The sequence below is a fragment of the Clinocottus analis genome, unplaced genomic scaffold, assembly GCF_023055335.1.
Source record: "Clinocottus analis isolate CAN_PGR_092001 unplaced genomic scaffold, fCliAna1.0.p SCAF_7, whole genome shotgun sequence".
Classification (NCBI taxonomy): Eukaryota; Metazoa; Chordata; class Actinopteri; order Perciformes; family Cottidae; genus Clinocottus; species Clinocottus analis.
Window position 1 is genome coordinate 15829033 of NW_027176229.1, and position 14346 is coordinate 15843378.

Genomic DNA, 14346 nt, shown 5'->3' on the forward strand with positions numbered 1-14346 from the left:
AGATTTTTTTTCCATAGTGTTCAAATGGCGATCGATATTATTAAAACTCATCAGTAGAAGACAATACTTAAAATATAAATAACGTAATAAGTCCCTTTAAACATGTGTGAACTCTTTAATGACATCATTAAAAAATCGTCTTCGCTTGTGTCTGTGTATGAATTGGGAAAGGCTTATTGGTATCAGAGGAGATCGGAAACTTGATGGGTCTGTATTTACACACGCGCGCACACACACCGGGCACACGTCCAGACTCTCCCAGTGGCCGCGCGCTTTCACTGCAGCAGCTTGAGCGGAGAGGCAGCGCAGCGAGCTGCTGGTATCTAGAGGTCGGTCACCGGGGGAATTTGATATTTAAACACGGTAAGAGCTGCAGTTGTGGATACATTTTGTAACGAAAGATAGGCCCGTGCAGATGAGAAAAAACGCGGCACATTTACGCATTTAGATTCCTAACACACATCATGTTTTCAGATTTTGTTACAGAATTTATTTTCTTACTGTATTGCTGTTGTACTTATTTTTCAAAAGCTATATTCGAACTGAACATATCGATGGACTAGTCTCTTCTACAGTACATTAGTTCAGGTTGTTTTCAGGTTACCTGACATATATCTCGACATATGAGAGATAAAGTCAACGCCACATTCCTTCAACGTATCCTCAAACTAAATTAAATAAAAATTAACCACAGCATGTCGGCCTCGCAGTGACCCCTTCAACTTTCAACTCTGGATGCCTCTAGTTATCAGGATCTACTGTAATCCAATCAAAATGTTGCACGCTGGCGTCAACCCACTGCTGCTGCTGCTGCTGATATAGGCCTCGTGTATAATCTACTGTGAGAGCTTATGTGAGTGTCTCTCATGTGAGATTATTGATGTGCAAAATTTACAGTTGTGTTTTATTGAACAATGTAAGGTATTCACATTGATTAATAGCCATTTGTGGAATTCTTTATTTCCCAGCATAATTGAATCCCGTCATTGGTTGGCATCATGGTCTTTGTTTTATAGGATTGGAGTTCAATTACCTCAAAATTGGGTAAAAAAATGATCATCTCGAGTATACGAAAAAGAGTATATGAGTGTGTGTGTGTGTGTGTGTGTGTGTGTGTGTGTGTGTGTGTGTGTGTGTGTGTGTGTGTGTGTGTGTGTGTGTGTGTGTGTGTGTGTGTGTGTGTGTGCGTGTGTGTGCGTGTGTGATTGGCCAGTGTCACAACAGTGATTTGGGCTGCAGATACCGATGCACCGCGCAGACCTATGGGAGCGCAGGAAAGGCAGAAGGGGGAGGGCAGAGTTTCTGAGGCGGACTTGACTCCATTTGTAATGAAGAATCTGATCAGCGGCTTTTAGATCAGGGCAGCCGCTGAGTCGGTGAGGACATTAAAGAGAGGAGCGATATAAACGAGGAGGAACTTACATCCGCTTTGAGCAGATTGCAGCCTTTGCATCCGGCGCTGACGCGGAGTCAGTGGAGCGATCGAGCCGCGGACTGAGTGCAGGGTGACGGACAGCGGAGCGAGAAACAACCCCGTGACATTTTGGAGCTACGCAGGGCACATGGTGGATTTTTTGAACATTTGAACTGTTGGATTTAACAGATAATTTAGTGGGAATTAAAGCGCACCAGAAAAAAAGAAGGGGGAAAAAGCAGGCTGCCAAGCGCGCAGGAGCAGGATGAGCGTGCTTTCTGCAGGGAGGGCAGAGCAGTGCGTTTGAGGTAAAGGCCCTCAGGGAGACCATGCAAAATACACACACACACACACACACACTTACACGCACATAAACACAGTCACGCAGGTCAGGCAGAGTGTGGTTTGCTTATTTAATGTCAGTGATGTGCATTTTAAGAGCTGCGTCAATTTTTAAACACACATTTAAACAAACGTTTCAAGCTCCGGTATACAATGCAATGTTACCTCTGTAGTCATTTCAAAAGGAAACCTGCAGGTTATTGGACCAGTTACAATGTAAGTCAGAATAATGCAATGTTGGATATTATCTTGCTGCTATTTTACAAAGAAAGGATCATAAGTGATTTGTGGTTTGTACCACAATATAGAGACCAACATTGACCGCCTCTTTCCTTTACCTGCACATCTACGGTCCAAAAGTTTGTGTTACATCAGCCTTATTCTTAGTTAGGACATTGGTGTTTTGTCCTTTCAGTTGCAAAATATAATACTAAATATATTTACTCATATTTTTTTACATGATATATCTTCAGACTGACCGTATTATTGAGTCATTAACAATATAAAATGTTGAGTGACAGCCGTCAAAATATATCAACCAGCTTATTCCCTGTGTCCGTGTGTGTGCGTGCGTGCATGTGTGTCTGTGTGTGTGTGCGCGCGTGCGTGTGACTCAGTGGGAAATGGCAAACGGAGAGGACCAGTTCGGCCTTGCAGAGCCTCCGGACTCTGATTCCATGGATTCCCCAAAAGAGACCAAACAGAAAAATCCCAGCTACACCTTGAACTCACCAGCTTCACCGCAGAAAGCGTCCAGTCAGCAGGTACCGGCCTGTACTACGGACCAGAATGTAAATATGGATTTTTATTATTTTTGATCAATCTATGAGTTTACATCATTAATCCAGAAGTTTCTGCGGTTATCGCTGCAGGAAAAAATATTGATGCATGTCCCTCGACCTGCAGACGAAATATGCACGTCATGTTATGCCTCATTGAAGTGAGTTTATTCACTGCGGATTAAGTTTATATCACAAATCCCTATTTGAATATTTTTGTTTTATATTGTTTTATTCTACATTTAATTCAAATACATATAGTTTCATTTTGGGGGGGCCTTTAACTTCCAGAAGACTTTCTCTTCCGTTGTTCCGTTGTTGTTGATCACTGTTTTTATTTTGCTGTAGGGGATGGAAGGAATCAAAGTTTACCTCCACGACAGGGAACTTTGGACAAAGTTTGATGAAGTGGGAACTGAAATGATCATCACCAAGGCTGGAAGGTAAGAGTTATAGGAGAAAGAAATAATGATCTGTTAGTTGTTTGACTTCGGGTATATTTGGTTCATCCTATTTATTTGTATAAAGCCATGTCTTTACTAAAACACTCAAGTTGTAATGCCTAAGATATATTTGTATAAGCAGCACGTCCATCCCAATACTTCTGGGAGCTACTCCGGGGACGTTTTGTCTTCGAGGAGGCTGACTGTTTATCGCATTATCTAACTTCATGTATTTTATCATCTAAATCTGTCTGAAAGGACATCCTAACATGTTCCTCCTTGATGTGCTCCCTGTAGGAGGATTTTCCCCAGTTACAAGGTGAAGGTCACAGGACTCAACCCGAAAACCAAGTATATACTCCTAATGGACATTGTGCCGGCGGACGACCACCGCTACAAGTTTGCAGACAACAAATGGTTCGTATAGCTTGTGGCAACATGTACAATACCACCCAAACTTCTGAGTGGCACATAGGCTATTGCAGGTTATCAAATATGCGTCCATCCCTACAGCTTTCACACGACCCTCTTGTTTATTAATGATAACATGTTTAACATCATTACACAGCGAATGAAACGACAGCACGACCACTATTTGAAATAATTAATACAAGAAATAATAGCCTATACTTCTGGGGGATTTTCAAAAAAAAAATCTTCCTCCCTACTCTTTTTGTGACGTGGGCCACTATATGTCTTACATTAGAAATCTCCGCCTGAAACCTCTGTGAAACGATATCTGCGTAAAGCGTGTTGTTGTGGGTTCACCATTCACTCCAGCCATGCCTCTAAAGGTCGGGTCCTCTCTGCAGACTCGGGTGACCTAATTCCCGTGTTTTCCCCCGTAATTGCCCGCCGGTGAAATCAGAGTAGAGAGAGACTGTGACGGGTTCACCGGGCGGACAGGCGACACAGGCCGGATTAAAGTCTCTCATTCAGATGCTTGTTGGGCTGAAGGGAAAATCCGAACACTAAATCTGTGATCCATCGATGCTCTGCCTCTTCAGAGCATCAGGCACTGAGTTCTTGCAATGTAACAGGAAACAGGAGTCTGTGGAGAAACGTACTGCGACACACAGTCATCTTTGTAAAGATAACTCAGTGCTCCTTCAGGCAAGAGACCAAGTTGTTCTTTAGCCGATTGCTCCACTCAACTGCAACAGGCTTATTATGTGTTTTAAACATGATGTTGTTTTTCTTTATTTTAATTTGACTTTCTTTTGTGAATTTATATACATTTAGCCATGCAGGTCACGCCATTGAGCGTCGAGACTCAACACATAGGCCAGCCTTCATGCCGCGCTATTTATTCAGTGACATAGATGGTGAATAGTTTTTCGAGGTCTTCACTCGTGAGCTTCAGTCGATAATTAGTTCACATCACCCACTAATTATTTTCAGCCCTATTTTTTTGTTTTTCACGTGTAAAACGTCAGACGTGGGCCTTAACGTGTTTTAATAAATTCGCCCTCAATCGTTTGACACGTGAATTTGAAAGAAATGAATGAACACCATTCCTCAAACTTGCTTAGTGTCTGCTTCTAAGCGTCCTAAATGACTGCACTTGTCTCGGATGTCCCTGGTTCTTGTTGTTTTAGTTTTGAGGGGATTCAACGTTGCTCGGCGCCTCGTAACATCTCGGTGGCACAACATAACCGAGGATACAGTCATTTAAAAGAGGGCCGAGTTCATTTCAGTCAACTAAGCTGTGGTCCAGATGTGGATATTTGTGTAAACTCAAGAAGTTGCATTTGGTGTGAGTCTAATTAAAGCTCCGGATAGGCCTTCTGCAGCCGGCGGCCGCGCGGGCCTCCGCATGCGCTGTGCACTGGCGGTCAGAAAAAAAAACACTGTGACGCAGTGTGTGTCGATGTCTGGCCGTTTCTGACCTGCTGTCCCTTCCTCCTCTCTAAAGGTCGATAACGGGAAAGGCCGAGCCCGCGATGCCCGGGAGGCTCTATGTCCACCCGGACTCTCCCGCCACCGGAGCTCACTGGAGCCGCCAGCTCGTCTCTTTCCAGAAGCTCAAACTCACCAACAACCACCTGGACCCCTTTGGACACGTGAGCCCGTCTTCTTAATACTGTGGAGTTGATGCGCATGTGTATGCATATTTATTCAAAAGAAGACACATGTTCTTGGTGTGTTATAGTTTTATTTGTTTGAGCTTTTTGTAGTTGTGGGCCTGTAACGTTTAGACTTGGTTGTGTCATAAAAACGTTTTTATGACATAACCAAGCCCAAACATCAGAGAAAAACACAAATCATGAAATTCCTAGTGAAAATGGTCTATTGGCCTGAACTTATCAAATAGCCATTTGCTTTTTAAATAATCACCCTTGGGTGGTTTTTGAATGATGAGACATACAGTCACGTGTAGCTCACTCTCGTGAACAGGTATCAGCAGACGTCACGAGGGCTGAGTGGCCACGTTGCAGACTCCTCAGAGAGACTCATTCCCGCCATGTCCAGCTTTCATTGCTCGCACTTGCCCAACAGTAACTCTCAGTCCATACACTTTATTTCGCAAGAGCAAGTATCCTTTTTTTTGTCCGCGTGCGTCTTGGTTCGTGCATTAGCGGGCAAAAACAAACCACTTTTTTTTTGTTCAAGCTTGTTAGAGGTAATGATTTCAACGACTTTAAAGCCCATTAGCTAATGCATGTCACCGGCGGACACGTCACTGCGATTAAACGGTGCCCCCTGGATAAACAAACGTGCTTGCGCCCATGCATGCGCATACACATCGGACCGTGAACCATTAACAACAAAAAAGAAGCACTTGTGGAGTTGCCAGTGTGGTGTTAGTTATGAATGGTACTTAGTTGTTATAGATTCACTTCCCTGGTATTTGCAAGTCAAATTTAACGATACATCCTTTTTAATAAATAATAAAAAAATGTAGGTTCCCAAGCGCGCACACTTTATACAATCTTCAACAACACTGAAAAGAGAAGTGGCTGTAAATGGAGCATATAGTTAAATATATGATATTAATCAATTAAAAAAAAGTTTGTATGATTAAATTAGTATATCTAGTTTGAAGTTAATCTACATTTATTCAAAGCAGAACATGCATGTTTCCTTGACAAGATATATTTATGTAATCCAAACCAATCTTCTTGACAAATAATGATCTTGTCATATCTACCCTGTTCCAATATTATTGCTACATGGGAGGAGTCATGGCAAGTAAGCCAAGAATAACACCATGAATGCTGTGTGTGTTGGATCATAATCAGAGGCTCCTTCTAAAGCAATTGTTTGCTCAGAGGTCGGTTTGAGTATCAGAGATAAGGAAACAAATCTGCATAGAGTGAGAAGTGGAGAAGTGGTGGGGTATAGTAGCAATGATACAATCATTTAGATAGAAGAAAACAGTTTAATACATTACTTTTAAACCATTATCTTCTCACACAATATAAAACATGGCTTGAAATCATGATGGAACTATTTTTCATGATCTTCATAATAACAGGAAGTTGACTTTACCTGCAAATGTATTTTTTACTTAAAAAAAGAAAGTAGTCAATACAAAGACTTGCTTGATCTACATAATGATACAAGACGTTACAATAATCTCTTAAAGTAGATCAAGTAGATATTGTTTTATCAATATAAATCTATATTTCACTGAAAATAAAGTAAGCTTGTCTGCAAGTTAATGACTCATAATTACAACAAATGTGTTTTGGAAGTTAGGTCTTATTTCCAATAAGTTAGGTCATTTGAGTCTAGGTCTTGTTATAACCTAATATTTAGTTTTGGAAAGGAAATGGTGATAAATGAAATTAATTGCTTCACTAATCACTTTGTTTTAATGGCGGCATGGTTTTTGGTAACATTGACATATATATATGCCTTTTTAGGAAAAAAAAAAAAGCCTCAACATAAGCCAGTTACCTGAATCAGACAAACAACAGTCTTACGTTTGGGACTAACATCAGTTTCAGCCGAATTTGATCAAATCAATTAAATGCGAATGTCATCCAAGAAATCCGGGTACCTAAACTAGGTTCCCCCTCCACTTGGGTTCCAGTCAGGTCCCAGCATCTGCTGGTGGGAAACATGGCAGCTCAGTCAATCTCACCTCCTCAATCTCTTCTCCTTGTGCAGATAATACTCAACTCCATGCACAAATACCAGCCTCGCCTTCACATTGTCAAGGCTGACGAGAACAACGGCTTCGGCTCCAAAAACACGGCTTTCTGCACCCACGTCTTCTCTGAGACTGCCTTCATCGGTGTGACGTCCTACCAGAACCACAAGGTGCGTTTTACACAAGACCCAGTGCGCCAACAACACTGTTAAGATGTAGGAACTACAACTTTACATGGGGCCATGGGTAAAAATACAAGCTACTGGCGGTTTGACAAAATACAATACAATACAAAATGAGACTTTTTTTGGATTATCCTTTTTGCGTTATTGGTCAGATGAGGAGTGTAGTGGCAGACTGGAAAGGGAGCGAGGGGACGTGCAACAAAGGTCCCACAGTTTGCAATAAACCAGAGGCAGTAACCATTTGGATAGGCGCTTCACAAAAAGTGACATTTCAACATCACTTGGTGCTTTTTTTGCAGACTGACGCTAAAGGCTACCTCATAATCATCCTAACAATTATGGAAATTGTTCTCAATTCTTATGCGTGCAAATCCGATCTATTCTGCTGTCATATTTATGACCACTTGGATAAGTGAGATTTGCCTTTGCTTACTGACCACATTAAAACTTCTGTCTCTCACATACAGAATATATTCACAAATGTTCACACACACACACACACACACTTTTTTTGTTTGTATTACTGTCTTTATTTTGTTTCCAGAAAGTCAATTTGCATCTTCTTTGTTTATGTGGGCTAACTCAGTATTTGTAAATATGTCCAAAAGTGTGTGTGTGTGTGTGTGTGTGTGTGTGTGTGTGTGTGTGTGTGTGTGTGTGTGTGTGTGTGTGTGTGTGTGTGTGTGTGTGTGTGTGTGTGTGTGTGTGTGTGTGTGTGAGAAAGAGTGTGTGAGTGTTGGTCTATAATGACCTGTTTCTTTCCCTTGATCTTTGCTGATCCAGTTTTCTCAACGTCTATTAGAAAGACAGATTGTTGAAGCTTTAAGCCGCTCTGCTGGTTAAATTTCCACAAGACTGTTTCAATGGGATTACATTTCCTAACAAAACTTAAATAACATAAATATATACATTTCCACTATAATTTTTGTCTGTAGCTTGTGAGCACTTTAATTCAATTACATTATTTTTGTATAGCACAAAATCCCAAATTTGGCTCAAAGGCCTTTTAACAACAGAAGCCTAAATTCTGCACACTTTTATCTACAGCTTCAGTATGGTATTCTTTTATTTATTGTGTATACAAAGTTTTTTAAAAACACATACAAGACTCATACAATAGATCAACAACAAGTATTTATGTGTGTTCATGTATTTAGAATAGTAGTGACAGTTTTTATCTCTTTAAAAAGTTTTAACATTTCATACCAGCTGTTAGTAGTTTGTAAAAACGTAATGATGATGGCTTCAGTTAAGTGTGATTGTTGTAACTGCTATTTTATAAAGATGTCCTCATGTATTTAAATTAATAATTACAATGTTAAATATATATTGTGTACTCATTTGTACTGATGTATATTATTAATAATAAAAATATTAGTGGCGGTAGAAGAAGTTAGTCATTTATTTTAAATTGAAGTTGTTGGTATTTTAAGTATTTCAAAAAAATATTCTCACTTTTACATAATTTTATAAATTACATTTGTATGATGAAATGGGGTTATTGTTTAAATATACATTATTTCTGTCTTACAAGTGATAACAAATACTACACTTCTAAATCCAACATTCATGTATAAAATTAGAACTATTTAGCAGTAGTTTGGTGGCGGTATCAGTATTTTCAGCACTTCAAAGTTTATTTAGAGCCGAGCTGGTGTCAGATCTCATGGCCACTTGCCTGATGTGAGATCGTGGTTTTCCTCCATGACATCACTGAGAGAAGTTTGAAGACTTAAACATCAAAGCTAGCAGCTTTGGACCTCTAAAAGCTTTGGCCTGAAATCCTTAAACCTGGCGACTGTTTGGGTAAACAGTTTATTCTCTGTCAGCTGGCGAGGACACTGTCCGCTCCTAGAAACGTCAGCTGCTGAGGAATGTTGGCCGTGCAGAGCTTCAGCAGGGCTGCTTTTAACATCTGTGGGGCCTCTCACTCGTAGTACCAAGTCAATGAAAAGAATAGTTAAAAAACTTTATGTGCCCTTGTGTGTCTGTCTGTACTTGCATGAAAGTGTGTTTGTTTGGGGCTTGTGCATGTGGTGTTATGCTAGTATCTGAGCTTAAGATTTCCTATGTTTGTTGCTCAGATTACACAGCTGAAGATAGAGAATAATCCTTTTGCGAAGGGCTTCAGAGGCAGCGATGACAATGAGCTGCACCGCATGGCCAAGCTACAAAGGTGAGTACAGCTTTGCTGATGTGTGTGTGTTTGTGTGTGTGTGTGTGTGTGTGGTGTGTGTGTGTGTGTGTGTGTGTGTGTGTGTGTGAGAGCCACACACACACACACACACACACACACAGAGAGAGAGCCATTGTCACCTGATGGTTGATGTTAGCATGAAATCTCGACCAGAGCGTGCAGCGCAAACATGACACGAAGAGTCAGTCCCTGCATTGATAAATAGATATTTGATGATATCACGTTGCTGCTGGTTTGTTTGTGACTGTCACTGCTGATCAGCTGATGGGCCTCCATGGTGTCTGTTTGGACTAATCTCTATTGAAGTGCTGTTGTGGCAGGCGGTTTAGAGATTTTAATAAGCCAATGGGAGAGGCCGTTGCAGAGGGCGAAGGACGGAGAGACGTTGGTATTGAATGCAGCACCCCTGTGTTACTGTGCTGCTGTGGTTAGTGGGGAGCAGAGGAGAGCAGAGCAGAAGAGAGTCTATCTGAAGTGACACACGGATGGATGTTTATTTTTAGACCACCGTATTATCTCACAACAGGACTGGCTGTGTGTGTGTGTGCATGCATAAGTGTGTGTCACTATCTCAGCAAGGGTCAGGGAGATGTGGCCCGCTGTCCCCTACATACCACAGAGTTCACCAAGAGGGGAATGTGTACAAAAAGAGATCCGAGCTGAAAGGATGCCGTACCACTAAGTAGACTTGAAAGAAAGAAGGGAACAAGACCACTAATAATACACCCAGGTAGAAATAAATACATGTACCGAGTCGGTCGCTTTATGAAGCACATCTGAGGCCATAACAAATGCAAATTCTAGTTTCTGCTGTAATCCTCAACCTCCTCTCTTTCTCGGTTTCAGTAAGGACTACCCTGTGGTTCCTCGCAGTACTGTTCGTCAGAGAGCCTGTTCCACGGGCAGTCCCTTCAGTGGGGAGGGTCGGGGTTTGCATGGATCTCCCGAAGCTGTTGGATCTCCCTACAGCTGCGAGAACGGCTTGAGCAGCGGCAGTCCCCAGGAGCTGCTGAGGGCTCCCCCTGCACACTACACCCTTCCTCATCCTCAGCTGCTGCCCGGCCAACAGCCGCAGGTTTACCACTGCACCAAGAGGAAAGGTAGGAGGAAGCTGTGTGTCTCTGCCTACAGTACATTGTGTGTGAAGACACAGCTCAAGCTGTAAAAAAAAACACAAAGCAATGCCATTAGTCAATTACCTGACACTACCGATTTATTTTCATTTAATTATTGTAAAAAAAATTGTAATAGTGGCAATAATTGTTTCTTTTTCTTATATTAAATATATATAAATGATATTAAAGCCTTAAAATATTTCTAATGTGTGGCTCTGTCCGAGATTATTGATAAGCTATTCCCAAAAAACTTTGTGTAAATGTCAATGTAATTATGGTTTTACTCTTTTTTCCCCAATTGTGTACAAATGTACAATATCAGCCTTCCTGATAATGTAAGGTTTAATACTGTTGTACAATTGATTAAAGTGTACAGTTGTTTTAAGATTTCCTTACTTTTCGGCAGCCAGTACAAACGAGAGGAATTGCAGCTTAAAAAAAAAGAAGCTTAAAAAAAGAAGCTTAAAATAAAAATAAATTATTTCAAAATATTTTGTAAGGCTACAATTTAACCCAAGCTGAGAAACATTACTTACTACTTGACAGACTAGTCTGCATTGATGATAAATATAGCCTCTACACATTGTTGTTAATAGAGCTTGGTATTGTTTCAGTGCTGACACTGCATGTTTTACTGTCAGGAACAAATTAATTAATTTTCAACTCGTCCTTTTCTCTGTCTGCGTCTCTCTTTAGTGGTGAACTGCTCTTCAGGAAACCGGCAGCACCCGTACAAGAAACCCTTCACCGGTGGCTCTCCGAGTGAGGGCGAGTCTTACTATCACCCCTCCTCTTATCCTCCTCCTCCACCCGGTCTATCCAACAACCAACTCACTGACTCCCCCTTCAGCTCAGACATGGGACAACGTCAGGCTTGCATGTTTGCCGGCGCGGAGCCCAGACTGGATGAACTCAACTGTACATCCTGGTCATACACCTGCCCGCTCCCCTCTGGCATGACCCCAATGGAAACCTACCCACCTTACACCCCTCATGCTCCCTACAGCTCCAGTCCTCAGGGCTCCCGACTCAGCGCTTTAGCCCACCAGAGCTCTCCGCCGCTTGCAGAACACATAACCCCCAACCTCTATCAGAGTCAGAGCTCTGGACCTTCATCTCAGAGCTCCCAAAACATTCACAGCAGGCAACTGAGCCCTCCTCTCAGAGAGTATCCTCGCTACACGCCCAACCTGTCTCCTCCTCTCTACCACACACTAGAAACACACACACACATCAGATGTGGCGTCCCCGAATGGAGTGCAGCCTCCTAACTGAACCAGAGGACACATGCGAAAGACTGACAGAGATTCCTCGTCTCAAATTCAGTGACCTTTCTTTTTGCTTCGCTGCTGCGACACATACGGACTAAATATGATATGATCTTTGTACAATATTTGTGAAAAGTGATTTTGTGCTGTGTGAAGAAGTGTCATCTGTTCCTCATGTTTCTCTCCTGTGATGGATGGTGCAGTGAATTGTTAAAGACTGGATTTCGACATCTATGAAGTAAAAAAAAGAAAAAAGAGTCCGAGCAGCACAATCAAAGTTGTACTTTATTGTCTTTCCATAACCCCAAAACTGATGTCATCCACATATTTGCACTGTGAGCCCTGCTAAGGCCAGACCATGAGCAGCACCAGGCTGCTTTCCTCTCAATGACTCCCACTCTCTCCATTGGGAAGGATGTAAATTGTGACCCACTGTCAGACAGGCAGTAATATTTACTGACCAAAATAATCTCAGCTCTCACAGCAGAGCCTGAGGGAGACATTGTTTCTCTTTAGTAGAGCAAAGCACAGCTCCATGCTCAGTCTCAGTGAAGGAGAAAAGGCATGGGTTGTCTGTGCGTGTGTGTTTGTATGTAAAGCCTATGTCAGTTCAGCTCAAGGATGCTATGAGTTAATTTCCAATGAGACAGGCAGTAGTAGCTGCAGGCGCTGCACCATAGAAATAAACAGTTTGTTTAGACCACGCTACAGGCTGAAGGACCTGTAAACACTGCTTCCACTGCATTCTGGGTAAATGCACAACTCAGCGTCACGCAACTGTCACCGCTGTCCTCTCAGTCACCCCCAGCTGACCAATCAGCTTTTTCCATTCACTGAGAGCCAGCCAATGCACATACGCCTCTCTTTTATCCCCAGCTGACCAGTCAGAGCTGGAGCACAACATGGTTCATGTGTTCCTGTGTGCTGGCCCATTTTTGTCTTGTTTCTGAATTATTCATGAGTTCATGAGTGTTGATCCTTGACAAGTGAGGATTGCTCAGCAAACGGAGAATCCCAGTTCTCTAAATGAGCTAATGTTGATGCACCAAATAGTCGCTTTAGGTTGAATTTCAATGCTCCCTGTCACGTATGTCTCCATTAATTGCTGTGACAAGATCGGTTAAACACATTTCCCTGTATAGAAACATGTGTGTCATCCACTGTGCAAGCTGAGATTTTGGTTAATTGTGTAATGAAGCAGTTTTTATGTTTATGTCCAGGTGTTTTACATGCAGTAACATGTGAGAAGGTGCTCTAACATTTTAACCCATCAGTATGCAGAGAGCAGATCCTCATCATTCCTTGATGTGTATTTGTGTGTGTGTGTGTGTGTGTGTGTGTGTGTGTGTGTGTGTGTGTTTGTGCGTTTGTGCGCGCACGCATGTGTGAGTGAGTATGGATTCGTTACAATGAGATTTTTTTTATAGCATTGTTCCTAATAGTATTTATTACTCTAGATTTGTAAAGATTAGTTTGTGGTTAACTTGTCAAACAAGATGGTATTGTTCAAAGATATTTGTTTCTCTTTGAAAGGTTGTTTCTGGTTTCACCCTCCATCTCCAAGTGGTGATAAATAGTTGTGATAAACAAACAAACTGTGCTGTTCAATGGGAATAAAGACAGATTTATATACAGAAATGGAATAAACTTTAGAGAATTTTGCCTAAGTCAAGTGTTTGTAGTGTTTTTCTTTGTGATAGGACAGCAGTAGAGACACTGTTAACATTCCCAGTGGGTTATTTAAAGTGTGTTCAGCACCTTGGGTGTGGAAACTCTTTTAAGTGTGGTGCAGTTTATCAGTTTCAATGCATGTATCAATATGAAAGGCCTGATAAAAACAGCAGCCTGTTCCTTTTCTGAACTGCTGTGTGCAACAACCTCATTAAAAAATGTAGAGTACTGTTTGAAGTGCAACAGTGCATGTGATGTGGTCTTATCACATAAAAAGGACCCCACTGTATCTCACTCTTACACTCAGTAACAAACCCCTCAGAGTGTTGTGGGTGCTGTGCATACCTTGTCCGCCTCCTCTTATCTTTGACAGGTTGTTTGGCATCTGCAGTCTCCACCAGCTGGAGCCCCTCACTGATGCCCAGAGAGGGTCGGTTCTGCTGGGATGCAGGACAAAGAAAGGTGGGGGTGTGTTGGTGGTCCCCCTCCTCCCTTTTCTTAGACTCCCCTCCTCTCTCTCCTCCTGACATCTCATGTTTCTGTGTCTCTCACAGCAAAGTTAACCTCTTACACCTTACACCTGCTCAGCGTTTACAGCACACTTGTTTTGAAAGAGCAAATGGACGTAACATGCAGAGATTTATTTATAAAAGGCTGCTAAATCATTAAACTTCTAACCCGGTGTATTTACATTTAATTGCATAGTTATTTGTCAATTGTCAGACCCCCCACTCTCCCCTCTTTTTCTCTTTCCTCCTTTCTCTCTCGCTCTCCTACACCATAAGGTCAGAGGTTAAGCAGGCAGCTCTTCAGAGGGTCTGTTGCTCCTTAAC

General features: G+C 41.9%; 1 protein-coding gene across 1 annotated transcript; it reads left to right on the top strand.

Moving 5' to 3' along the window:
* Nucleotides 1–2379: 2379 nt before the first annotated feature.
* On the top strand, nucleotides 2380–11916 carry tbx5b (T-box transcription factor 5b). The gene is made up of 8 exons (XM_068566491.1): nucleotides 2380–2520; nucleotides 2884–2978; nucleotides 3276–3395; nucleotides 4894–5041; nucleotides 7095–7247; nucleotides 9347–9438; nucleotides 10306–10559; nucleotides 11271–11916. The coding sequence occupies exons 1-8, from the start codon at nucleotides 2380–2382 to the stop codon at nucleotides 11843–11845; spliced, it is 1578 nt and encodes a 525-aa protein (XP_068422592.1). The 3' UTR covers nucleotides 11846–11916.
* The last annotated feature ends 2430 nt before the right edge of the window (nucleotides 11917–14346 follow it).